This window comes from Cherax quadricarinatus, chromosome 25 (genome assembly GCF_038502225.1).
Source record: "Cherax quadricarinatus isolate ZL_2023a chromosome 25, ASM3850222v1, whole genome shotgun sequence".
NCBI lineage: Eukaryota > Metazoa > Arthropoda > Malacostraca > Decapoda > Parastacidae > Cherax > Cherax quadricarinatus.
Window position 1 is genome coordinate 4,876,990 of NC_091316.1, and position 26,380 is coordinate 4,903,369.

Consider the following 26,380-nt stretch of genomic DNA (forward strand, 5'->3'; position numbering starts at 1 on the left):
ATTAGAAAACACTCCTGAACTTATATTTACAAATAATGAGAATCTGGTACGGGATATAAAGATGTCAAACAGTGCAAACTCTGATCAGAATCTAATTGAAGTTGAAGAATTTGTTGGGTCTATTAGCCAGGAGGGTTAGTAACCCAGTATAACCCAGTAAGGTACTGTCATCAGGCTGGCTTACTTTCACTAAGGAATCCTTCAGTTTTCTTCTCCGAAATGCGACCCGCACCAGTCGGCTCATTGCAAGGTGCTTACTTAAGGCTAGGTGAATAGGGATAGTAGGTGTGCCAAAATACATCCAACTTTTGCACTAGTCCGGGGATCGAACGCCGGTTCCTCAGTGTGTGTGAACTGAGACTGCTACCAGTTGAGCCATGAGCACCTGCATGCACACTGGACTTCATCATCCCAATGCAAGTGGAAGTGGATGTAGGAGGAGTTGCAACTAGTATCAGTATTCAAGGTGTCTAGTAAGTAATGTGACACTGGGAGGCGGCGGACTTATGGACACGCCCTAAACTTTATTTATTTACGAATTTATTAATCAACATATTTGTGTGTGTGTGTGTGTGTGTGTGTGTGTGTGTGTGTGTGTGTACTCACCTAGTTGAGGTTGCAGGGGTCGAGTCCAAGCTCCTGGCCCCGCCTCTTCACTGGTCGCTACTAGGTCACTCTCCCTGAACCGTGAGCTTTATCATACCTCTGCTTAAAGCTATGTATGGATTCTGCCTCCACTACATCGCTTCCTAAACTATTCCACTTCCTGACTACTCTGTGGCTGAAGAAATACTTCCTAACATCCCTGTGATTCATCTGTGTCTTCAACTTCCAACTGTGTCCCCTTGTTGCTGTGTCCCATCTCTGGAACATCCTGTCTTTGTCCACCTTGTCAATTCCTCTCAGTATTTTGTATGTCGTTATCATGTCCCCCCTATCTCTCCTGTCCTCCAGTGTCGTCAGGTTGATTTCCCTTAACCTCTCCTCGTAGGACATACCTCTTAGCTCTGGGACTAGTCTTGTTGCAAACCTTTGCACTTTCTCTAGTTTCTTTACGTGCTTGGCTAGGTGTGGGTTCCAAACTGGTGCCGCATACTCTAATATGGGCCTAACGTAGACGGTGTACAGGGTCCTGAACGATTCCATATTAATAAAGTTGGCAGAATTACCGACAATATGTAAAGTAAAAGGACACATTAGTTGCACTTGTGTCCTTTTACTTTATAGATTCCACATTAAGATGCCGGAATGCTGTTCTGAGGTTTGCTAGGCGCCCATATGCTGCAGCAGTTATTTGGTTGATGTGCGCTTCAGGAGATGTGCCTGGTGTTATACTCACCCCAAGATCTTTCCTTGAGCGAGGTTTGTAGTCTCTGGCCCTCTAGACTGTACTCCGTCTGCGGTCTTCTTTGTCCTTCCCCAATCTTCATGACTTTGCACTTGGTGGGATTGAACTCCAGGAGCCAATTGCTGGACCATGTCTGCAGCCTGTCCACATCCCTTTGTAGTTCTGCCTGGTCTTCGATCGAATGAATTCTTCTCATCAACTTCGTCATCTGCAAACAGGGACACCTCGGAGTCTATTCCTTCCGTCATGTCGTTCACAAATACCAGAAACAGCACTGGTCCTAGGACTGACCCCTGTGGGACCCCGCTGGTCACAGGTGCCCAATCTGACACCTCGCCACGTACCATGACTCGCTGCTGTCTTCCTGACAAGTATTCCCTGATCCATTGTAGTGCCTTCCCTGTTATCCCTGCTTGTGTGTGTGTGTGTGTGTGTGTGTGTGTGTGTGTGTGTGTGTGTGTGTGTGTGTGTGTGTGTGTGTGTGTGTGTGTGTGTGTGTGAGTATAGAACTCGTGGCCCAGGCTGGCCCTGTTAAGTTCTTTATGCTGGTAAAGCCCTCATGGGTTTGTGGAAGGCTCTTGTTTCAAAGAGATGGGACTACCCTTCCCTACCTTGGATCAAACCTTCCCATTAAATAATAATGACAAGCTAAACCCGTATGGTTTGATTCATATAAACATAAGCTCGTGGAGGAGCGGAGATTCGATCCTACCTCCACCTGTAAAGCAACATATATATATCCATGATACATGGTATTAAGACCTCATATGACAAACGTAGATTTAGTGGTAGCGCTAGGTAACTAGCGGGGTTAGTGGCATCTAGTATGCTGTCACTGGTCTAGCCAGGTAACTAGCTAGGTAAGTGCCAGTTACTGGCCTGTCACTAATAGTCACTTCCCTAAATTGTAAAGCATCTTATGGGCGGAGAACGGATTTCTTTGTTTGTTCTAACCTGTGTCGCCACTGCTTGTTTCAGGTGTAACCTTGATGTGTGTTTCTTTGCAGCTGTGCAGCGAGGTCGAATCCCACCTTCACAGGGCATGGGTATGCCCAGCCAGTTCATGGCCAATGGTGACACTCTCAACGGGCACACTTACCTCTCTTCATATATCTCACTGTTGCTGCGTGCCGAGCCCTTCCCCACCTCGCCCTACGGCCAGTGTATGAACGCTAACAACATCATGGGCGTGGACAACATCTGCGAGCTGGCCTCTCGCTTGCTCTTCTCAGCCGTGGGCTGGGCCAAGAACATCCCCTTCTTCCCTGAGCTGCAGGTAACGGATCAGGTAGCGCTGCTGCGGCTGGTCTGGTCGGAGCTCTTCGTTTTAAACGCCTCTCAGTGCTCCATGCCCCTCCATGTAGCGCCGCTGTTGGCTGCCGCAGGCCTCCATGCCTCGCCCATGGCGGCGGACAGAGTAGTCGCCTTCATGGACCATATCCGCATCTTCCAAGAGCAGGTGGAGAAGTTGAAGGCGCTCCACGTGGACTCCGCTGAGTACTCCTGTCTCAAAGCCATCGTCCTCTTCACCTCAGGTAAGTCCTGGCACAGTTCTGTAATAACGAATACAATAACTATACATGATTATGACGCTGAGCGATCCAAGAAAGGCATTAGGTATTCTATATATATATATATATATATATATATATATATATATATATATATATATATATATATATATATATATATATATATATATATATATATATATATGAACGAAAATTATATATTCATTCATTCATAAGAAACGCTAAGGGATGGAGTAGTGTGTAGCAAAATGCCACAACAACCCAGGTGAGCACCAGGTGTGCTGGAAGGGGAAGGGGTAAGGTGTGAGTCAGCCAGTGTTAGTGAACCTGGGTCAGTAAGACCTCGGGCGCCATGCCAACACAAGACACACGTTAATGACTCAACGCTTCTTTCACTAAGGTGTAGTAGAGTTTGTGTGTGTCTGGGGGCTGGTCCTGGAGATGTTGTGGAGGCGGTGCTACCCCCTCCAGTGTGCATACATACACAACTCACGAAGCAACCCAGTATATCCTAACAGTGGATGGATACTCTGCCAAGTACACAACCCAAGTATGTCGACAGATGTATAAAATACCAACGTTGATGATCAAGATACATGTGTAACAATTGGGTATCTTTATTGTTGGAACGTTTCGACATCAGCCCATCAACCTTGGCTGACGGACTGATTACATCCTCTTCATTTCACTACTACACCTGCTGCCTCTGTATCTGACTGAAGAAACCTAATGTGTACGCGAAACGTTTCAACAATAAAGATGGTATACTTGTCTTAAGTATACCATCACAGTGTCAATGCCATCACTTACCCCATCGTTCCATACCACTATCCTTCAATGGGGATGATGCCCAGATGCTGCTGTAGAACACGCTTCTCAAGGAACTGGTGTTATCATCCCCTCCCTTTCGGATCGAACCTGATTACTTCCCATTCTTCGATGGATAAATGGTTGGCGTCGGCTTGAAGGCTTGCTGTGTCCCTCGGTAGGTGACCCTCGTTATAAATTCTAGTATCGTCTGTGAAGGATGACAGAGCACCATGATTCACACCTTTGTTTGTGTCAGATAGGAGAATGAGAAAAAAATAAAAGAATGGGGCGAGCACTGTGCCTTGAGGAACACCGCTTTTCACCGAGTCCACTGTATAACTTTAAAGTGTGATATTACCACCACACTCAGTGATGATATCAGTGTATATCATCGCCACACTTAGCATACCACCCATTCAGCATACTCACACACATCTGCTCACCATACCCCAGACACACCTACTCAGCATACCTCTGACACAACCCACTCAGCATATCAGACATCTACGTCCACTCAGCACACACCAGACACATCCATTTAGCATACCACCGACACATCTACTCAGCATACTCTAACCAAATCAATGGAGCGTACCAGTGCTTCATCCAGACTTAGATTCAACAAGCCTGGATTAACCACGAAATATTGGATTACGTCCGACAGGTGAGTACCGTTGCCTTCTCGAGTGCAGCAGCTGCTGTTTGCTGCTGTTAGTACTACTACTGCTACTTTTGCTGCTACCGTTCCTACTATAGTTGCTCGTTTTCTTGCCAGTGATACTGTTGCTGTACCTGCTGCTGCTGCTGCTGCTGCTGCTGCTGCTGCTGCTGATGCTGCAGCTGTGGAGAGGAAGAGGTTGATCATTTAATTACTTGGTCAGCACACTTCCTGCCTCCTTGTTTTATTAACCCCTCTCTTTCTCTCATCTTCACTCCCCACTACCTTCGTTCCTTCCTTCATTCTCCCATTTCCCTCATTTCCCTCCCCTTCCATCTCTCTCTGATCACTCTCATCTCTCTGGTTCACCATTAACTGCTTTCGTTCTCATTACTATCACTCTCTCATCACTCACTTTCACTCTCTCTCCTAGTGCTACAGGAGGAAAATGCATCACCCGCAGTCAGCTGTGACTTTCTCCTGACGAGGACCAATCTGCAGGGACCATCTCTCGCCTTGGCTCACATTCTCTTCTCTCTCTCTCTCTCTCTCTCTCTCTCTCTCTCTCTCTCTCTCTCTCTCTCTCTCTCTCTCTCTCTCTCTCTCTCTCTCATACATCTCCTTCCCTAGTTTATGCCTGTAGGCTGTGCCAGGTGACCCCGACGGTCTAGTCACAGACCAGGCCTTCTATTTGAATGCCTGACCAATCAGGCTGTCGGTGCTGGCCGCGCGCAATCCAACGTAGACACGGCAGCCCAGTTGATCAGATTCTGACTTAGGGAACTTATCAAGTCCCCTGGAGGAATGGAAGTCAAGGAGGATTTACTCAAGGGAACCCCTCAAGGGAGGTTCCTCGACGCTGGTGAGGGGGCTCTTGATCTAGGGAATTGGATCTGTGCTCCAGTTCCCTGAATTGAGCCTGAATACCTTCCATCTCCCCCCACATGCGCTGTATAATCCTATGGGTTTAGCTCTCCCCCATGATTACAATATAATTATAATAATGGAAAGACAAGTCCGATTCTTTGCATCAAGAGGTTGGGTTGTTAATGGGGTTGGAAGCCTGTCGACTACACGAGGATCATTAAGGGTGCATGTAACCTGCTCACCACCAGTCACGAACGGTTTAATTCCTCAACAAAGGGACTAAGTTTATGACGTGTGTTAGTGTGACTTGTAAATGGTCCAAGTGGGACCGAGACGTCGTCATAAGCTCCTCTCTCCTATGTGCGGGTTATTTGTGTATTGTTCCAGTCACGGTATTGTACCTTTTTTGTTCTCTCAGCAAGACATGTGCTGAGAGTGACGCAACTCTTGTGTACAATATCCTGCGCACCACGTGTAATCATACGGATTTATGCGCTTCCTGCTTACTCCAGCACACCTCGTTGCCAGACGTATAGAAGCACTTTTTGAATATGCATATTTGTCAATTTCAATGTACTTTTTTCATAGGTACACGTAACGTAACCCAACCTAATCCAACTCGACTGAACCTTTCCCAGCCTATCGTAAGTTAATTTAATATAACAAGGAAATGTTGCTTGTATATTTACTGAGAGCGTTAAGAAACTGACGTTGTGAATAGTAACGTAAAAAAAATAACGTAAGGAGAGTGAGGGTTGTTGTGTGAGTGAGGTTAGGGCATGGAGACGCACACTAGACGTGAAGGAATGTGAGTGCTGAAACTACAACCTTCAGCAGAACCAGAATACCTGGAGGATACCTAGAGGGATATATCCTGGGGTCAACGCCCCTCTTCCGGCTTGGGCCCAGACCAGGCCGATTCATGGATTATGGCCTGATCAGCTAAGCTGTTACTGCTGGCCGTACGCCGTCTAACGTACGATCCAAATCCCGGCTGGTCAGGAACTGATTTGAGGAACTTGTCTGGTTCCCTCTCGAAGACAGACAGAGGTTTATTGGGAATTCCCCTTATGCATGGAGGAAGGGTGTTGATGAGTCGGGGTCCTCTGACACTCAGAGTTCTCTCTTGCTATACTCAGTGCGTCCCTTGAGGTATTTTACACCATTTACCAATTCTCTTCTTGTTATGGAGTGATTTCAGTGTTCAGATTTGGGACAAGTCCCTCTAGTTGAGATGCCTGATTACGTGCTTTGAAAACTCCCTACATTTTCAAGTCAGATATCTCGCCTGCCTTGAAGGGGATCGTTAGTATACAGCAGATTCCAGCCTGGAGAGAACAATTGATTTGAAGAGTATAGACATTGGCTCAGCGTCTCTTGCCAGGAAAATTCTAATTATCCAGCTTATCATTTTCCTTGCGATAACACTGGTAATATTGTTATTGTTCTTGAATGAGAGATCTGACATGATTACTCTTAAGTCTCGCACATGGAACTTTCCTTCTACTGAATGGTTTGAGTTTTACTTGTACTCCGTTATAGTGTTTATTTCCTCCATAGTGAAACGACTGAAACTTGCCCTCGTTAAACATCATATTGTTTTCTTAGGCCACTCAAAGACTTAATTTATATCCGCTTGAAGATTTCTTATGCCTGCGACAGATGCCAGTCTTTTGTGTCATCAGCAAAGGAGGTTACTGGTGCTACGATTTATTTCCTTGTCGATGTCTATTATAAGAATGAGAAACAGAAACGGGGCGAGTGCTGTGCCTTGAGAAACAGTTTTTCACTGTGGTAATCTCCGACTTCACTTTGTTTACTACGACTCTATGGGTTCTGTTTAAGAAGTTATGTATCCATCTACCCACGTTTCCAGTTATTCCTATTGTATACATTTTCGACAGCATGACACCATGGTCGCACCTGTCGAACGCTTTTGCAAAATCAGTGTTCACTATATAAGCATTTATCTTGTCTTCCAGTGCATCCTGGACCAAGCCGCAATGATCCAGGAGTTGTGATAGACAGGAGTAACCTGTGTATATGATGTAGCTTCGGGCTTTCAGTAGCGGGAGGAGGAGAAGAGTAGCAGAAGGATAGCAGGAGGAGAAGTTGGTAGGTAAGACACATAGGCAACAGTTAGGCAACTTTATTCCGAAACGTTTCGCCTACACAGTAGGCTTCTTCAGTCGAATACAGAAAGTAGGCAGGAACAGTAGAGAAGACGATGTAATCAGTCCATCACCCTTAAAGTCGTAGAATTTGAGGTTGTCAGTCCCTCGGCCTGGAGAAGTTCAGTTCCATAGTCAAGAACTATCTGAAGATCAAGCGACAGTGCGGAGACTTAAATACTGTCGGAAGGAGAGGTGCAGAGTAGTAGTAGTAGTGAGAATGTAGCCACTGAAAGGTCAGGTCCCTCTCAGATCCAACAATTCTCACTTGAAAAGTTTGTCCAAGGTGTTTTCTGTATCAAGATGCCAAGTGTTGCAGTGTCTGACAAGATGAACATTAAAATGGTATACAATACCGACAGGTTGGTAGGTAAGACACATAGGCAACAGTTAGGCAACTTTATTCCGAAACGTTTCGCCTACACAGTAGGCTTCTTCAGTCGAATACAGAAAGTAGGCAGGAACAGTAGAGAAGACGATGTAATCAGTCCATCACCCTTAAAGTCGTAGAATTTGAGGTTGTCAGTCCCTCGGCCTGGAGAAGTTCAGTTCCATAGTCAGGAACTATCTGAAGATCAAGCGACAGTGCGGAGACTTAAATACTGTCGGAAGGAGAGGTGCAGAGTAGTAGTAGTAGTGAGAATGTAGCCACTGAAAGGTCAGGTCCCTCTCAGATCCAACAATTCTCACTTGAAAAGTTTGTCCAAGGTGTTTTCTGTATCAAGATGCCAAGTGTTGCAGTGTCTGACAAGATGAACATTAAAATGGTATACAATACCGACAGGTTGGTAGGTAAGACACATAGGCAACAGTTAGGCAACTTTATTCCGAAACGTTTCGCCTACACAAGAGTCGAATAGGAGGAGAAGCAGAAGCAGAAGTAGTATTAGGAAGTGGAGGAGGAGAATGTGAAAGTGAAGAGTTAAGTCTTTAATAAGTAAACACAAGAGGTTACAGCTACTTGCTCTGCCACTTCATAACAAACACGAGCATCTCATCACAATGTAGATATACATCTGTGCGTATATACATCCAAGCTAAGCATATACCCATGCATACATATATACAATTCACACACACACACACACACACACACACACACACACACACACACACACTCACACACACACTCACACACACACTCACACACACACACACACACACACACACACACACACACACACACACACACACACACACACACACACACACACATTAAGTTTGGATCAAATTAACAATATTTACATATTACTTTATTTCATGTAAGTTCATCTTGTGTGTGTGTGTGTGTGTGTGTGTGTGTGTGTGTATATATAAATACACTACTACGCTGTGTATGTCACCTGTTCTATTAACCAATGCTATATTATCATTAATTATCATTAATATTTTATTACCACTATTACTACTTTATTGCTTTACTATTACTATTCCTGCATTATTAATCTAAGGTGTCTTTTTTTTCATGATTTTCTGCTGGTATTATTGGCAAATTATTTCGAAAATGAAAAGACGAAGAATGAATAGAAGAAAGAGAGGGGATGAGAAAGAGGAAAGATAGAGAAAGAGGTGAGGAGATGAAAGAAAAAGTGAAGATGAGAAAGAAAAAAGAAAGAGATAGAGAGAGGAAAGAAGACAGAGATGAAGAAAGAAGAGGAGGAGAAAGAGATAAAAAGGGAAGAGGATGAGAAGAAAGGGAAAGAAAGAAAAGGAGGAAGAGAAGAATGAGATAGAGGAGGAAAACAGATAAAGACGAGGAAAAGAGAGAGATAAGTAAGGAAAGAAAAAGAAATAATTCGTCTATTATCCTCGGATAACTCATTATTATTATTAGTAGTAGTAGAATTAATAATCGTTGTTGTGGAGTCACAAAGCGCCTGTGGGAGGGAATCAGGTTTGATACTAGGAGAGGTGGAGGATAGCTCCAATTCTAGGGATCAAGAGCTCTCCACCTTTATCCAGACACCTATCTTAAAGGAAAACAGCCGTAAAGGACCACTGATTTTGTGGTCACTAGGCTTTCCAAATGTCGCTACTCTTGCCACACGCCGAGTTTTCTCTCTACTGCAACTTAACTATTGAAGATGACACACAGATGCAGAGGTCTCTCTCGTAGTGGCAATGTTTCGCTCTACACAGCTCGAAAATTTGCTTTGCAATATTGTCTGTGTCACAACACGAATGCAACCACTCCTACACAAGTGGCGTTGTAAACAAGTGGCGTTGTAAACAAAGATCATCATTCATCACATCGACCGAGCGTCATTCTCTCCAACTTTTCTATTGTTTCCGCAGCTGTAACTGATCAGTGTCATACGCAGTTTTGGCCAGCTGCCTGGCTTGCTATACAGAGAAGTCTGTGTTAAGATCACGGTGCTCGGGTCTGCTGCCGCAGGGAGGAAAGGCCATCAGCTGGAGCTCTCCACGGACCGCCAACAATGACAGGCATTGAGTGATGACGCGACGCTGACCTTACTAAACCACGCACGTTTTCCACCACCAAAGGTCACTCATCAGCAATTTATGGGAAAAGTTAGTAGAGCGAAGTGGATTGGCCTGTGACACGCCTGTGACCGGCTTCGAGGGTGTTTTGATCCTCGCGGTCCTGCCTGAGGCCAGGCTGCCTGAAGGCTCACTTGCTCAGGCATTAACGGGAGACAGTGGTCCAAGTTCCTGTTGAAAATATCGCTCTTCATTGCTGTGTTCCCCGTGAGGTTGCGAGTCGCAGGCAGCGTAGAATGGCAAGTTGCGCATGATCTCACAAGTGAGGGCCGGGGATCGCACAGGTGACGGACGGTGATCGCATTGAGACGGACATTCTCGATACTGATACACGCCTGACCACATCTCCGTCATTCACACTCAGTTTAGCACTGCATTAACCTCGCTATCTCGGCAATTTCATCTGGCTATCCATCCCGGGTTACTGTTGCATTAGATTAAGCAATTACGAGATATTAATCTCCGCATTAACATATAAAGTTGGCCTCATGAATATAGTGTGGCCGAGGCTCGAACCGGAGGCAAGGTGACCCTGCCTGACTCCCTCACCTCACCCACTGTAACATAACCGCTGATTTTCCTGATGATGATTAACAGTGAAGCTCTTCCTGTTAATGCTATGCTATTCCTCTTGGTCCAATTGCTGTTAGCTATGCTGCTCCTCTTGGTCCAGTTGCTCTGTTAGTAATGCTGCTTTTCTTGGTTCTGTTCCTCTGTTAGCATTGCTGCTCTTGTTATTGCTCTTCATTTCGATGCTGCTGCGCCTGTTGATGCCGCAGCTTCTGTTGATACAGAGCGGTTAAGCTCTTCTGTTCTGGATTTTGTTGTTGCCATCACCGTTGACTCACACTAATCCTCTTGCTGATGCTGCAGACAACAGCCCGGGATACTCATGTTTACTATGCCCCCTTTAAAAAAACTTATAATGCTTATAATCAAGTCTAAGGACCTGGACGCCTTCAGAATGTATTCTGCAACTACTACAAATAACCTGCTATTGTGGGCCAGAGGAATTGCTGTGCATCTGCATTTTGTGTTTGTCCTTGTCTTCAGTTGTATCTCTCTCTCTCTCTCTCTCTCTCTCTCTCTCTCTCTCTCTCTCTCTCTCTCTCTCTCTCTCTCTCTCTCTCTCTCTCTCTCTCTCTCTCTCCCCCCTGCTACTGTAATGTACTAACCATACCACGGGTGGAGTTTGAACCCGCGGTCACCCGTGGAATGGTTTGTTTGCAATCGTGTCATTACGATTCCCTGAGTCACTGTAATATACTGCCACCAGACAATCTGGTGGACCTGATACAGCCTGCTGTACCGGAGAAACGTTGCGTGATTGAAACATCCAGCTACCGCTTCTGAATATCTACAACTGGCTGGTATTCCCATACCATCCTCTGGTGCAGCCGAAGAGGGTGTTGGTATCGCTAACGGCGTGTCAGCTATTTGTACTGTTGTGTACTGCTTTTGTGATTGTCAGCTCGCGGGATGAGTGGAGCTTCTCACTAGCCTAGCCACTCGGTGCAGAATTTAAAAATCTAATGAAGGTTTTCTCTGCTATGTTAGTGCGTTAGTGTTGTTGTTTCTGCGGTGCATGTCGGTCGTGCTGTTGGTGGTGGTGTGCTCTGGTGTTGGTGGTGTGTGCTGGTGTTGGTGGTGTGTGCTGGTGTTGGTGGTGTGTGCTGGTGTTGGTGGTGTGTGCTGGTGTTGGTGGTGTGTGCTGGTGTTGGTGGTGTGTGCTGGTGTTGGTGGTGTGTGCTGGTGTTGGTGGTGTGTGCTGGTGTTGGTGGTGTGTGCTGGTGTTGGTGGTGTGTGCTGGTGTTGGTGGTGTGTGCTGGTGTTGGTGGTGTGTGCTGGTGTTGGTGGTGTGTGCTGGTATTGGTAGTGTGTGCTGGTGTTGGTGGTGTGTGCTGGTGTTGGTGGTGTGTGCTGGTGTTGGTAGTGTGTGTTGGTGTTGGTGGTGTGTGCTGGTGTTGGTGGTGTGTGCTGGTGTTGGTGGTGTGTACTGGTGTTGGTGGTGTGTGCTGACGTTGGTGGTGTGTGCTGGTGTTGGTGGTGTGTACTGGTGTTGGTGGTGTGTGCTGGTGTTGGTGGTGTGTACTGGTGTTGGTGGTGTGTGCTGGTGTTGGTGGTGTGTACTGGTGTTGGTGGTGTGTGCTGACGTTGGTGGTGTGTGCTGACGTTGGTGGTGTGTGCTGGTGTTGGTGGTATTCCTCCCGGCATATAAATGGTTATAATTATAGCCATAATTTTTAAAGCGGGGTGGGACGGTAAGCCAGCGGAAGGCCTAGGCCAGATGACCAGAAGCTCCAGTTGCGGGTCATCATAAGACTGAAACTCGCGTCAGGAAACACTTGTCCTGTTTCCTGACAAACCTTACCAACACAGCATCAGTGCCTCCAACACATCACTAGAACATTCTCATTATCGCCAACACCCCTCCCGCCTTAGCATCTCCGTCACCTCCAACATACCAACAGCACCCTCGTCACCTCCAACAAACCACCTCCAGCTCCTCCCCTCCGTGTAACCTGACTCACGACCCTTCCCCTCTCCACATAATCACGACCTCACTTGTACGGCTGTTTGCAAACCTGCGAAATCCGACCTCCTGATTGAATCATAATGATGAGGAAGTGAGAAGACTGTCGTAAGTGTAGTAGCATCAGGTGAGGGGATGGCAGGCGTGGGAGTAGCAGTGACTGTTGTCGAGGGGATGACTGGTGTGGGAGTAGCAGTGACTATTGTCAGGTGAGGGGATGACTGGTGTGGGAGTAGCAGTGACTGTTGTCAGATGAGGGGATGACTGGTGTGGGAGTAGCAGTGACTGTTGTCAGGTGAGGGGATGGCAGGCGTGGGAGTAGCAGTGACTGTTGTCGAGGGGATGACTGGTGTGGGAGTAGCAGTGACTATTGTCAGGTGAGGGGATGACTGGTGTGGGAGTAGCAGTGACTGGTGACAAGTGAGGGCAAGGCTAGTGGGGGAGTAGCAGTGACTGGTGTCAGGTGAGGGCAAGGCTAGTGGGGGAGTAGCAGTGACTGGTGTCAGGTGAGGGCAAGGCTAGTGGGGGAGTAGCAGTGACTGGTGGCAGGTGAGGGCAAGGCTAGTGGGGGAGTAGCAGTGACTGGTGGCAGGTGAGGGCAAGGCTAGTGGGGGAGTAGCAGTGACTGGTGTCAGGTGAGGGCAAGGCTAGTAGGAGAGTAGCAGTGACTGTCCACTGTACATAACTGGCTGATCTCTTATCATTCATTTTGTCTTTAAAGGCTACGAACTGTTGTAACTCACCTCATTACAATGCCTGGGCCAAGCCGATACTTACTACCATCCAGGAAGTAATCCACAACAGTCGACTAACGCCCAGATACTATCTACTGCTAAATAAACAGTGGCAGTTGGCTTTAAGGACATATAACCGTACATATCCACCCACAACAGAAGACTAACGCCCACGTACCTATATGCTGCTTCTCATCCTCATAGCAGACACAGATAAAAAAAAGTCGCCACAGATTTGTATTTGTGGATGATACCAAAATAAGCATGAAAATCTTAGTAGAAGACACGGAAAATTTACTAAAAGATATAAGAAGGGGTTTCCAGTGGGCAGTGGAGAACAACATGACGTTAAGTGGTGATAAGTTCCAGCTTTCTAGATATGGAAAGAATGAAGAGCTCAAAAGGGACACTGTAAACAATACCCAAGAGAATCATCAAATAGAACGAAAGGAACACATCAAACACCTGAGCGTAATAATATCAGTTGGCCTTTTTTAATTTGCTTGTGCTCTCTCGTTTAGAGTATTGCTCAGTGTTGACGGCCTAATTTCAAGACAGGAGAGGTATCAGAGCTGGAACAGATTGCTCTATGTGGGCTATAGCCCACATAGAGCAAATTCAGCATTCTGGGAACTCCTTGAAGTCCTAACTATGTACTCACTGGAACAGAGAGAGACACACACACACACACATTATAATAAATATGTGAAAAGTACTTGAGAGCCTGGACCCAAATCTCCACACTGCCCTAACATCATACTGGAGTGAGAGATATGAGAGGAAGTGTAAAGTAAACCCAGTGAAAAGCAGGGGTGCCTTGGGCACGATAAGGAAACCCTTGTCAGAATCTGTGGTCCCAGGCTATTCAACATCTTACCAGAAGTTGTCAAACACTTGTTGTGTGTGTTAAGGCACTGTGCAGATTTGAGACTAGGTCCTCGAGTACTTTCTACGTGTATATTATATATCATTCTCTCTGGTGGCCTGGTGGTTAACGCTCTCGCTTCACACGGTGAGGGCCTGGGTTCGATTCCCAGCCAGAGTAGAAACATTGGACGTGTTTCTTTCCACCTGTTGTCTATGTTCCCCATCAGTAAAATGGGTACCTGGGTGTTAGTCGACTGGTGTGGGTCGCATCCTGGGACACTGACCTAAGGAGGCCTGGTCACAGACCGGGCCGCGGGGGCGTTGACCCCCGGAACTCTCTCCAGGTAAACTCCAGGTAAACTCCACTCCAGTGGGTACATACTTAGGACTTCGAGGCATCCCCGGTAATTTAAACGTTTTATTGGTTCTATGCAGGTCATGTAAGACCTGTGTATTTGTTCCATCTCTGATATCTTCCCTGCCCCTAACCGGACCATCAACACTGAACTCTTAACGAGAGACAAGAAATGTGAATACTGTCACCACTGGCACAGTTTCCATTGTTTTGAAAGTTCTCATTATCCGTCCCTTCAATTGCTTAGTTATCGTGACACTTGACAGAAATATTTGGATTTAATGTATTGATTTACGATAACTACTGTGCTGATATACGATAACCATTATACTGATATACAAAAATTACTGAGGTATAACTACTGTATACTTTCATCTGAACAATATTTTAAGTGTACTGTACTTAATATATAAAATTTTGAAATCAAATGCTTTGTCGAAGTGATAATGTATATACACCGAGAAATATGCATCTCAGTGTATATACACTGACCTTGTCAATGTCTATATACATTTGTCATGGTATATATACACCTAGAGGTGTGTATGTCTGTCTATACATAGGATCTACCCCTCCCTTTCCTTGGATCGAATCTAGTCAGGTTAGTAAAATAATAATAAAATGCCAGAAAAGGACAAAAACATGTTTACATAGAAAGTAATTCAATGTGATAGCGCACATTGATTGTAAACACGGGGAGGGGGAGGAGGAGAAGGGGGAAGGGAAGGGGTAGGGGGGAGGGGGAGTGACCATAACAAGTCACTTGATGACTGTAAGTAATTATCTTGTTTACCTCTGGCTTACAATCTACACTGATTTGTACGTTCTCTGTGGTTCTCTCGGAGAAACGCAAGCCGTTTTCTGTTGCTCTGTCTCCCTTCCTCCCGGCGAAAGGCTTACCGTTTTCTTTGGCTCTTCCCTGAGTATGGTTTACCGTTTTCTTCGGCTCTTATTAAAAAAAAAAGTTTGCAGTTTTCTATTCCTGGGTCACATTGCTTTCCGTTTTCCGATAAGAATGAAAGTAGCTTCAGTAGAAGATACTAAAACACTTTTAAAAATATAACATCCACTGATCATCCACCTAGCCAGGGGGAGGGTGCGTTGACCCCCGGAAAAGCCCTCCAGGTATGGAAAACATGATGTTTGACGAGGGCAAAATCCAAATGCCTCCATACAGTAAGAATGAAGAACTGTATAGAGGTACAGGGCATAAGGGTACGAATTGCACTCGGATTTGTATGCATATGGCAGGTTTTATACATTAATGAAGACTACTCATGAGATACATCATAATCTACACCTGGAAAATCCTAGAGGGACAATCTACACCTGGAAAATCCTAGAGGGACAATCTACACCTGGAAAATCCTAGAGGGACAATCTACACCTGGAAAATCCTAGAGGGACAATCTACACCTGGAAAATCCTAGAGGGACAGTCTACACCTGGAAAATCCTAGAGGGACAGTCTACACCTGGAAAATCCTAGAGGGACAGTCTACACCTGGAAAATCCTAGAGGGACAGTCTACACCTGGAAAATCCTAGAGGGACAGTCTACACCTGGAAAATCCTAGAGGGACAGTCTACACCTGGAAAATCCTAGAGGGACAATCTACACCTGGAAAATCCTAGAGGGACAGTCTACATCTGGAAAATCCTAGAGGGACAGTCTACATCTGGAAAATCCTAGAGGGACAATCTACACCTGGAAAATCCTAGAGGGACAGTCTACATCTGGAAAATCCTAGAGGGACAGTCTACATCTGGAAAATCCTAGAGGGACAGTCTACATCTGGAAAATCCTAGAGGGACAATCTACATCTGGAAAATCCTAGAGGGACAATCTACACCTGGAAAATCCTAGAGGGACAGTCTACATCTGGAAAATCCTAGAGGGACAGTCTACATCTGGAAAATCCTAGAGGGACAGTCTACATCTGGAAAATCTTAGAGGGACAGTCTACACCTGGAAAATCCTAGAGGGACAGTCTACATCTGGAAAATCCTAGAGGGACAGTCTACATCTGGAAAATCCTAGAGGGACAGTCTACATCTGGAAAATCCTAGAGGGACAATCTACACCTGGAAAATCCTAGAGGGACAGTCTACATCTGGAAAATCCTAGAGGGACAGTCTACATCTGGAAAATCCTAGAGGGACAGTCTACATCTGGAAAATCCTAGAGGGACAGTCTACATCTGGAAAATCCTAGAGGGACAATCTACATCTGGAAAATCCTAGAGGGACAGTCTACACCTGGAAAATCCTAGAGGGACAGTCTACATCTGGAAAATCCTAGAGGGACAGTCTACATCTGGAAAATCCTAGAGGGACAATCTACACCTGGAAAATCCTAGAGGGACAATCTACACCTGGAAAATCCTAGAGGGACAGTCTACACCTGGAAAATCCTAGAGGGACAGTCTACACCTGGAAAATCTTAGAGGGACGAACAAGCTTTTATTGCTCTGTTTCACTCTGTGTTAATTATTACCATGTAAGACGCTAGACCATTATGGACCAGCACAGAGTGGGGTGAGGCTCAAGTGTTAGTCCAGTCTGTTGATGTGATGACCAGGCTGTCAGTGATGTGATGACCAGGCTGTCAGTGATGTGATGACCAGGCTGTCAGTGATGTGATGACCAGGCTGTCAGTGATGTGATGACCAGGCTGTCAGTGATGTGATGATCAGGCTGTCAGTGATGTGATGACTGGGCTATGGGTTCAGGGCAGGTCGCTCCTGCCTCTCACAACTACTGGATCACTATGACATGGCCTTGGATGCACTGGAAGAAAATCAGAATGCAGATGTAATATACACAGACTTTGCAAAAGCATTTGACAAATGCGATCATGGCGTAATAGCCCATAAAATACGTGCTAAAGGAATAACTGGGAAAGTGGGGAGACTGATCTTCAACTTCCTAACAAATCGAACACAAAGAGTAGTGGTCAACAGAGTTAAATCGGAGGCTGCCATAGTGAAGAGCTCTGTTCCACAAGGCACAGTACTCGCCCCCATCTTATTCCTTATCCTCATATCAGACATAGACAGAGATATACACCACAGCACCGTATCATCCTTTGCGGATAATACTAGGATCTGCATGAGGCTGTCATCTGCTGAGGATGCGGTTAACCTCCAAGAAGATATAAACAAAGTTTTCCAGTGGGCATCGGTAAACAATATGATGTTCAATGAGGACAAATTCCAACTACCTGTTATGGAAAACTGGAGGAGATAATAACTAGAACAGAGTATACTACTGACTCCGGCCATACAACAGAGCGGAAAATAATGTAAGGGACCTGGGAGTAGTAATGTCTGAGGATCTCACTTTCAAGGATCACAACAGTGCCACGATCGCACGTGCAAAGAAAATGATAGGATGGATAATGAGAACTTTCAAAACGAGAGATGCCAAGCCCATGATGATCCTTTTCAAATCCACACACACACACACACACACACGAACACACACACACGCGCGCACACACACACACACACACACACACACACACACACACACACACACACACACACACACACACACACACACACACACCTATCATTCCACACCATTAGCAGAACTATGTGAGGGAGTGAGAAGCTGCCTGCAGGAATGTGAGAGAAAGGTGAAGCTGCCTGCATGGATGTGAGGGTCGAGGAGGAGAAGAAAGCAACGTATTTACATTTTCACTAAATCAACTTTTCAACCTCGTACTCAACATCTGGTTCTCAACTCTTCAATATTTTCTTTCTAAAAATATCATAATTCTGTTAAGTTAATGTAGATTAACATGGGGTGAGGTTACGTGAACCTAAACAAACATATACTTAACCACAAACGAGCAAATTAACAAATAATTGCCGCGAGTCACACAGCGACGAGATGGCCAAGAAAAACATTTAAATGTGAAGGTTCGTCACTGGCGGTATGAGGACTTGTTGAAGATACCTGCATGCGCCACATTATGCGGGGCCAAAGTGTGTGAGAGCCTGAGAGGTGTTAGAGCACAGAGATGTGTCCTTCTAGGGAGGTGACCTCAAGATTACGCCAAAGGATCAGCATTTAGTGTCTCTCACAATGGCTGAGGTGCTTCAAGATGTGCTGAGAACACTGTCGCTGAGGAGGCGGACAACACTGCTGCTGAGGGTGACAACAGTCTGGAGCAAAGTGACAGCACAGCTGATCTGGAAAGATATTTAAGCAAACACTAGGACATATTTATTAGAAAACGTTTCGGTCTTGGGACCTTGATCACTTCTTAACATATAGAAGTTAAAAAGACAGTATATATAGGCGCAGAGTGAGGTGCGAGTGACTCACGGTGACCTGAAGAATGACAGTGGTGGCAACAGCAACCAAGAGGGAGAGGCAGTACCGAAATTTTAACAATGCCGAACTGATGACAATACCGACAATATGGATAATACTGAACTGAAGACATTGCTGGACTGACGACTTTACTCAGCTGATGACAATGCCGAACTGATGACAGTGCCGAATTTATGACAATACAGTTCTGACGAGAATACCGAACGAGGAGACAGAGATACAATTCCGGACGACATTAGACTGTAGAGTGACGTAATAACACCCTCCAGGAGGTTCCTGGGACAACAATGATCCACTCCACCGTAGCAGCAGTGTAGTATCAGGTGAGACACGGGCTGCATGCAGTAACACACACACACAGGGTGAGACAAGGACTCCAGTAGCTCGCACACACAGGGTGAGACCAGGACTGCAGTAACACACACACACACACAGGGTGAGAACAGGACTGCAGTAGCACACACAGGGTGAGACCAGGGCTGCAGTAACATACAGGCTGAGACCAGGGCTGCAGTGACACACACAGGGTGAGACAAGGACTGCAGTAACACACACACACAGGGTGAGACCAGGACTGCAGTAACACACACACACACACACAGGGTGAGAACAGGACTGCAGTAGCACACACACAGGGTGAGACCAGGACAGCAGTAGCACACACAGGGTGAGACCAGGGCTGCAGTAGCACACACAGGGTGAGACCAGGGCTGCAGTAACATACAGGGTGGGGTCAGGGCTGCAGTAACACACAGGGTGAGACCAGGGCTGCAGTAACACACAGGGTGAGACCAGGGTTGCAGTACAACACAGGGTGAGACCAGGGCTGCAGTAACACACAGGGTGAGACCAGGGTTGCAGTAACACACAGGGTGAGACCAGGGTTGCAGTACCAGGCAGGGTGAGACCAGGGCTGCAGTAACACACAGGGAGGGACCAGGGCTGCAGTAACACACAGGGTGAGACCAGGGCTGCAGTAACACACAGGGTGAGACCAGGGCTGCAGTAACACACAGGGAGGGACCAGGGCTGCAGTAACACACAGGGTGAGACCAGGGCTGCAGTAACACACAGGCAGGGACCAGGGCTGCAGTAACACACAGGGTGAGACCAGGGCTGCAGTAATACACAGGGAGGGACCAGGGCTGCAGTAACACACAGGGAGGGACCAGGGCTGCAGTAACACACAGGGAGGGACCAGAGCTGCAGAAACACACAGGGTGAGACCAGGGCTGCAGTAACACACAGGGTGAGACCAGGGCTGCAGTAACACACAGGGAGGGAGCAGGGCTGCAGTAACACACAGGGAGGGACCAGGGCTGCAGTAACACACAGGGAGGGACCAGGGCTGCAGTAACACACAGGGAGGGACCAGGGCTGCAGTAACACACAGGGTGAGACCAGAGCTGCAGTAACACACAGGGTGAGACCAGGGCTGCAGTAACACACTGGGAGGGACCAGGTCTGCAGTACCACACAGGGTGAGACCAGGGCTGCAGTAACACACAGGGAGGGACCAGGGCTGCAGTAACACAGGGAGGGACCAGGGCTGCAGTAACACACAGGGTGAGACCAGGGCTGCAGTAACACACAGGGTGAGACCAGGGCTGCAGTAACACACAGGTAGGGACCAGGGCTGCAGTAACACACAGGGTGAGACCAGGGCTGCAGTAACACAGGGTGAGATCAGGGCTGCAGTAACACACAGGGTGAGACCAGGGCTGCAGTAACACACAGGTTGAGACCAGGGCTGCAGTAACACACAGGTTGAGACCAGGGCTGCAGTAACACACAGGGTGAGACCAGGGCTGCAGTACCACATAGGGTGAGACCAGGGCTGCAGTAACACACAGGGTGAGACCAGGGCTGCAGTAACACACAGGGAGGGACCAGGGCTGCAGTAACACACAGGGAGGGACCAGGGCTGCAGTAACACACAGGGAGGGACCAGGGCTACAGTAACACACAGGGAGGAACCAGGGCTGCAGTAACACACAGGGAGGAACCAGGGCTGCAGTAACACACAGGGAGGGACCAGGGCTACAGTAACACACAGGGAGGGACCAGGGCTACAGTAACACACAGGGAGGAACCAGGGCTGCAGTAACACACAGGGAGGGACCAGGGCTACAGTAACACACAGGGAGGGACCAGGGCTGCAGTAACACACAGGGAGGGACCAGGGCTGCAGTAACACACAGGGAGGGACCAGGGCTGCAGTAACACACAGGGTAAGACCATGGCTACAGTAACACACAGGGAGGGACCAGGGCTGCAGTACCACACAGGGAGGAACCAGGGCTGCAGTAACACACAGGGAGGAACCAGGGCTGCAGTAACACACAGGGAGGAACCAGGGCTGCAGTAACACACAGGGAGGGACCAGGGCTGCAGTAACACACAGGGTAAGACAACACATGGATACTCTCTACAAGAAGCCTGAGAGGGTTGAGAATAAATGGATATATTCAGAAGAGATGACTTGAGGAATATAAATATATATATTAGAATAACTTTAGTGCGTGAGTTATACTAAAGGATCAGGTGTGGGCGTGGGAGAACACGGGCGTGTGGGCGTGGGGGAACACGGGCGTGGGAGACCACAAGATGAAGTATGGGCGGGGGAGAGTGAGCTAGGAGTCACGGACCTGTAATGCTAAACACGGTGTTACCCATGGTGTTATTCATGGTGATATGGTGTTAATCATAGTGTTATGGTATTTTATGCGTTACACATGGTGTTATCCATGGTGTTACCTATGGTGTTACCCATTGTGTTATCCATGGTGTTACCCATTGTGTTACCCATGGTGTTACCCATTGTGTTACCCATTGTGTTATCCATGGTGTTACTCATGGTGCTACCCATGGTGTAACCCATGGTGCTACCCATGGTGCTACCCATGGTGCTATCCAGGGTGTTGTTATCCAGGGTGCAGTCTCCCACCTCTGGCTGGCAAAATACCAACGTACATCATCACACACCAGGGACACGGCTGTCTTTTGTTGCCTCAGTGTTACTGTCGCATATTAGCGTAGCAACACACTACCAGTCTGACTAATTTGGTTTGATGAAAAGAACCCGTAAAAGTGCACAACCCTCCGGAGGATGGGTATGGTTGGGGGGGAAGGGGGGGGGACGTTATATTAGACGCTTCGACGGCAAAATCTAAATCAAAATCGTGGTTGTGAATAGTTTCCCTAATTCTGTATTTGTAAAATATGTATTGAAGCGTTTTTAAATCTACAACTACTACTACAACTACTACTACTATTACAACTACTACTACTAGTACTACAACTATTACAATTACTGCAACTATTACAATTACTATAACTATTACAACTACTACTATTACAACTACTACTATTACAACTATTACAACTATTACAGCTACAACTATTACAACTACAACTATTACAACTACTACTACTACAAGTACTGCAACTATTACAACTATTACAACTACAACTATTACAACTACTATTACAACTACTACAAGTACTACAACTATTATAACTTCAACTATTACAACTACTACTACAAGTACTACAACTATTACAACTTCTACAAGTACTACAACTATTACAACTACAACTACTAAAACTACTACTACTACTATACTACCATACTACTACAACTACTACTACTACTACTACAACTACTACAACCACTACAACTACTACAACTACTATAACTACCACTACAACTACCGCTACAACAACTACCACTACAACTACTACTACTACAACTACTACTACAACTACTACTACTACTACTACAACTACTACTACAACCACTACTACTACTACTACAACTACTACTACTACAAGCACTACTACTACAACTACTACTACAACTAGTTCAACTACAACTACTATTACAACTACTGCTACTACTACTACTACTACTACAACTACTACAACTACTACAACTACCACTACAACTACCACAACTACTACTACAACTACCACAACTACTACTACCACTACAACTACTACAACTACTACTACAACTACCACAACTACTACTACAACTACAAAAAGTACTACTACTACTACAACTACCACAACTACTACTACCACTACAACTACCACATCTTCCACTACAACTACCACAACTACTACTACTACTACTTGCGTTTAATGATTCACATGGGATTGCCGCTTTATATATAAAAATTATATAGAAGTCAGTCTCGTTGTGTACGTTTACACCTTCACTAATTTCTTAACACGCTGTGTCAGGTTTGGTTTCCATGTTGGTGCTGCATACTCAGAGATGAGCCTAACACACGTCTTATACAAGATTGTGAATGACTGATCAGATTCCTGAAACCTACTCTTAGATGTGCCCCAAAAAATTCACTGCAGAAGATATTCAATTGACGTGTGCCTCTAGAGATATACTGGTCACTATGCTCACCCCTAAGTCCTTGAGTGAGGCTCCAAAAGTTAGTGTTTCCCCTTCCTTACCATTCGTAATATTGCATTTTCTTGGGTTGGATTCCAGCAGCCACTTGTCTGACCAGTCCTTAAGTTTGTTCAGGTTCATCTCTAATCTTCCCTTCTTCCCATCGTGTTTTTTATTCTCATTAATTTTGCATGATCCGCGAACAAGGATGCATCTGACTTTCTCTCTTGGTATGTCATTCACACATACCTGTGTGTGCGTGCGTGTGTGTGTGTGTGTGTGTGTGTGTGTGTGTGTGTGTGTGTGTGTGTGTGCGTGCGTGCGCGCGCGCGCGCGCGAAGGGGGTGGGAGAAGGGGGGTTCATTAGAGTGGGCACTAGGAATGAGAGGGGGGGAGAGGTACCTCAGGAGCCCTGACTGTGGGTCAACGTGATCAGCATTAATACCGCAGGTGTGGGTGGCGGGGGGTCACGTGGGCGGCCTTAATGACCGCCCAACTAGGACGTGGGAGAACCTCGGCTTTTTTAACCATGCTGACATTCCAAGTTGCGTCACTTTTACCATGCTGACATACCAAGTTGCGTCACTTGTACCATGCTGACATACCAAGTTGCGTCACCTGTACCATGCTGACATACCAAGTTGCGTCACTTGTACCATGCTGACATACCAAGTTGCGTCACTTGCACCATGCTGACATACCAAGTTGCGTCACCTGTACCATGCTGACATACCAAGTTGCGTCACTTGTACTATGCTGACATACCAAGTTGCGTCACCTGTACCATGCTGACATACCAAGTTGCATCACTTGTACCATGCTGACATACCAAGTTGTCACCTGTACCATGCTGACATACCAAGTTGCGTCACTTGTACCATGCTGATATACCAAGTTGCGTCACTTGTACCATGCTGACATACCAAGTTGCATCACTTGTACCATGCTGACATACCAAGTTGTCACCTGTACCATGCTGATAAACCAAGTTGCGTCACTTGTACCATGGCCTCTTAACCATCCAGGTTTATGCTGTATGGCCACGTGTCTCTTATCCATCCAGGTGTATTGTGTGGCTACATACGGCTTGTCATCTATGTAGGTATATAGTGTGGCCACGTGTGTTTTCTTACCCATGCAGGTGAATTGTGTGGCCACGTGTGTCTTCTTATCCATGCAGGTGTGTGTGTGTTGAGCGTTCATATGGAGGGGAGAGAGAGTGTCGGGTCAGACAAGGAGCGTGTGACAAGCATATCCTGGCTGCTAGTTGTTCCGTCTTCTATCTTGCATCTTGAACCAGGCTGCCGATTTGATTAACCTTCTTGAAAGATGCGTCAGGTGAAGTGTAAGGAAAGACGCTTCCTTGACCCGAAAAGGGCCTGGGGAGAGTGGGGGGGAAGGGGCGATTCCAGAGTTGCGTTGTTATAGTAGAGAGAGAGATACTGGCGCTCTATAGAGCTTACTCTCTGGGTAAGTCTGTGTGGTATTCAGTGAGAGATGTGCTTGGAGGGAGGTGTTGGTGTGGGGCAGAGCGGGCAGGCCAGCAGCCCATGGCTCCCTGACCTTTACTGTGTGGTCACTCCACCTGCCGCCTGCCTGTGTGTGTGTGTGTGTGTGTGTGTGTGTGTGTGTGTGTGTGTGTGTGTGTGTGTGTGTGTGTGTGTGTGTGTGATGGTAGTGTGGTTACCTGGAGGTTATTCCGGGGATCAACGCCCCCGCGGCCCGGTCCATGACCAGGCCTCCCGATGGATCAGGGCCTGATCAACTAGGCTGTTACTGCTGGCCGCACGCAGTCCGACGTACGAGCCACAGCCCGGCTGATCCGGCACTGACTTTAGGTATCTGTCCAGCTCTCTCTTGAAGGCAGCCAGGGGTTTATTGGCAATTCCCCTAATGCTTGATGGGAGGCTGTTAAACAGTTTTGGGCCCCGGACACTTATGGTGTTTTCCCTTAGTGTACCAATGGCGCCCCTACTTTTTATTGGGGGCATTTTGCATCGCCTGCCCAGTCTTTTACTTTCGTAGGGAGTGATTTCTGTGTGCAGATTTGGGACCATTCCTTCCAAGCTGCTTGGGCCATTTTTCTGACCATCACTAAAGTCTAACCAAGGCTCCTTGCAATCTTTCCATATATTCTACATAAATTTTATTCTCCTCATTGAAATAATATTGTCTACAACTGACAAAACGCAGGACTATATATCTCCTGGCATTATAAAAGTATATATCTATATTCATATGTGATTAATAACATTTGTCCCAGCAATAGCCCCTGAGGGATCCCGCCATATCACCTCTGCCCATCCTAACACCTTCCTCGCCACTGCTCTCTCCTTCTCCTTAGGTATTCTGCGATCCATTATATATTTCCCGTTATCCCTCCCTGCTCCTCTACGTTGTGGTACAGTGTGGTACAGTGTCAGATGTTAATAAGACGAAATATCTTTCCGGTTTAATACCATAAACCGAATATTGTCTTGTTAACGCAGTTGTCGGTATATAATAAACTTGCGGTAATAAATGCCTTCCTACAGTACAAGGATACGCAGACCATCCACCTTCTCTTTCCAGTTACATGTCGGTCTCCCTCTTTGTTTGCTAAGACAGAACTTTCCTGTTTCTAAAATCATTATAGTTCCTCTAATTTTTGATGAATCTTCCGTACTGGTACATTGTTAATGGTCTAAGTTGGATTGAAACGTCGTCTTAAGTTTCTTCTCCGAGATGCAGGTTATTTGTGTATTGTTCCAGTCACTGGATTGTGCCATTTGATTCTTTCTGGGTATCTTTTCCAATGTCCTGAGCAACATGCACGTTAGAGATATGTCTAGGATACAGCAACTCTTGTCTGTGTACCATCTGCTTGACTATAGGTTTGACATTTGCTCTTTTCTTTACTTCTGGTGCGTGCCTTTGTTTCCAGTGACATATTGGAGATTTTTCCTTTCGTTTTGCCAGTGGGGCACACAGTGCTGCTGCTGCTGCTGCTGCTGCTGCTGCTGCTGCTGCTGCTGCTGCTGCTGCTGCTGCTGCTGCTGCTGCTGCTGCTGCTGCTGCTGCTGCTGCTGCTGCTGCTGCTGCTGCTGCTGCTGCTGCTGCTGCTGCTGCTGCTGCTGCTGCTGCTGCTGCTGCTGCTGCTGCTGCTGCTGCTGCTGCTGCTGCTGCTGCTGCTGCTGCTGCTGCTGCTGCTGCTGCTGCTGCTGCTGCTGCTGCTGCTGCTGCTGCTGCTGCTGCTGCTGCTGCTGCT

The 26,380-nt window shown here is 46.6% G+C and overlaps 1 protein-coding gene across 3 annotated transcripts in view; it reads left to right on the forward strand.

The window, feature by feature from the left end:
* Nucleotides 1–26,380, forward strand: part of svp (COUP transcription factor 2) — a 385,031-nt gene that overhangs the window by 48,326 nt on the left and 310,325 nt on the right. For all 3 annotated transcript variants that reach the window (XR_011392399.1, XM_070088577.1, XM_053778538.2), the window contains one exon: nucleotides 2,356–2,883. Coding sequence is in view for 2 of the 3 variants with exons in the window: in XM_070088577.1 (XP_069944678.1) it covers nucleotides 2,356–2,883 (528 nt within the window). In the remaining variant the exon portion in view is untranslated. The remainder of the gene's footprint in view (nucleotides 1–2,355; nucleotides 2,884–26,380) is intronic.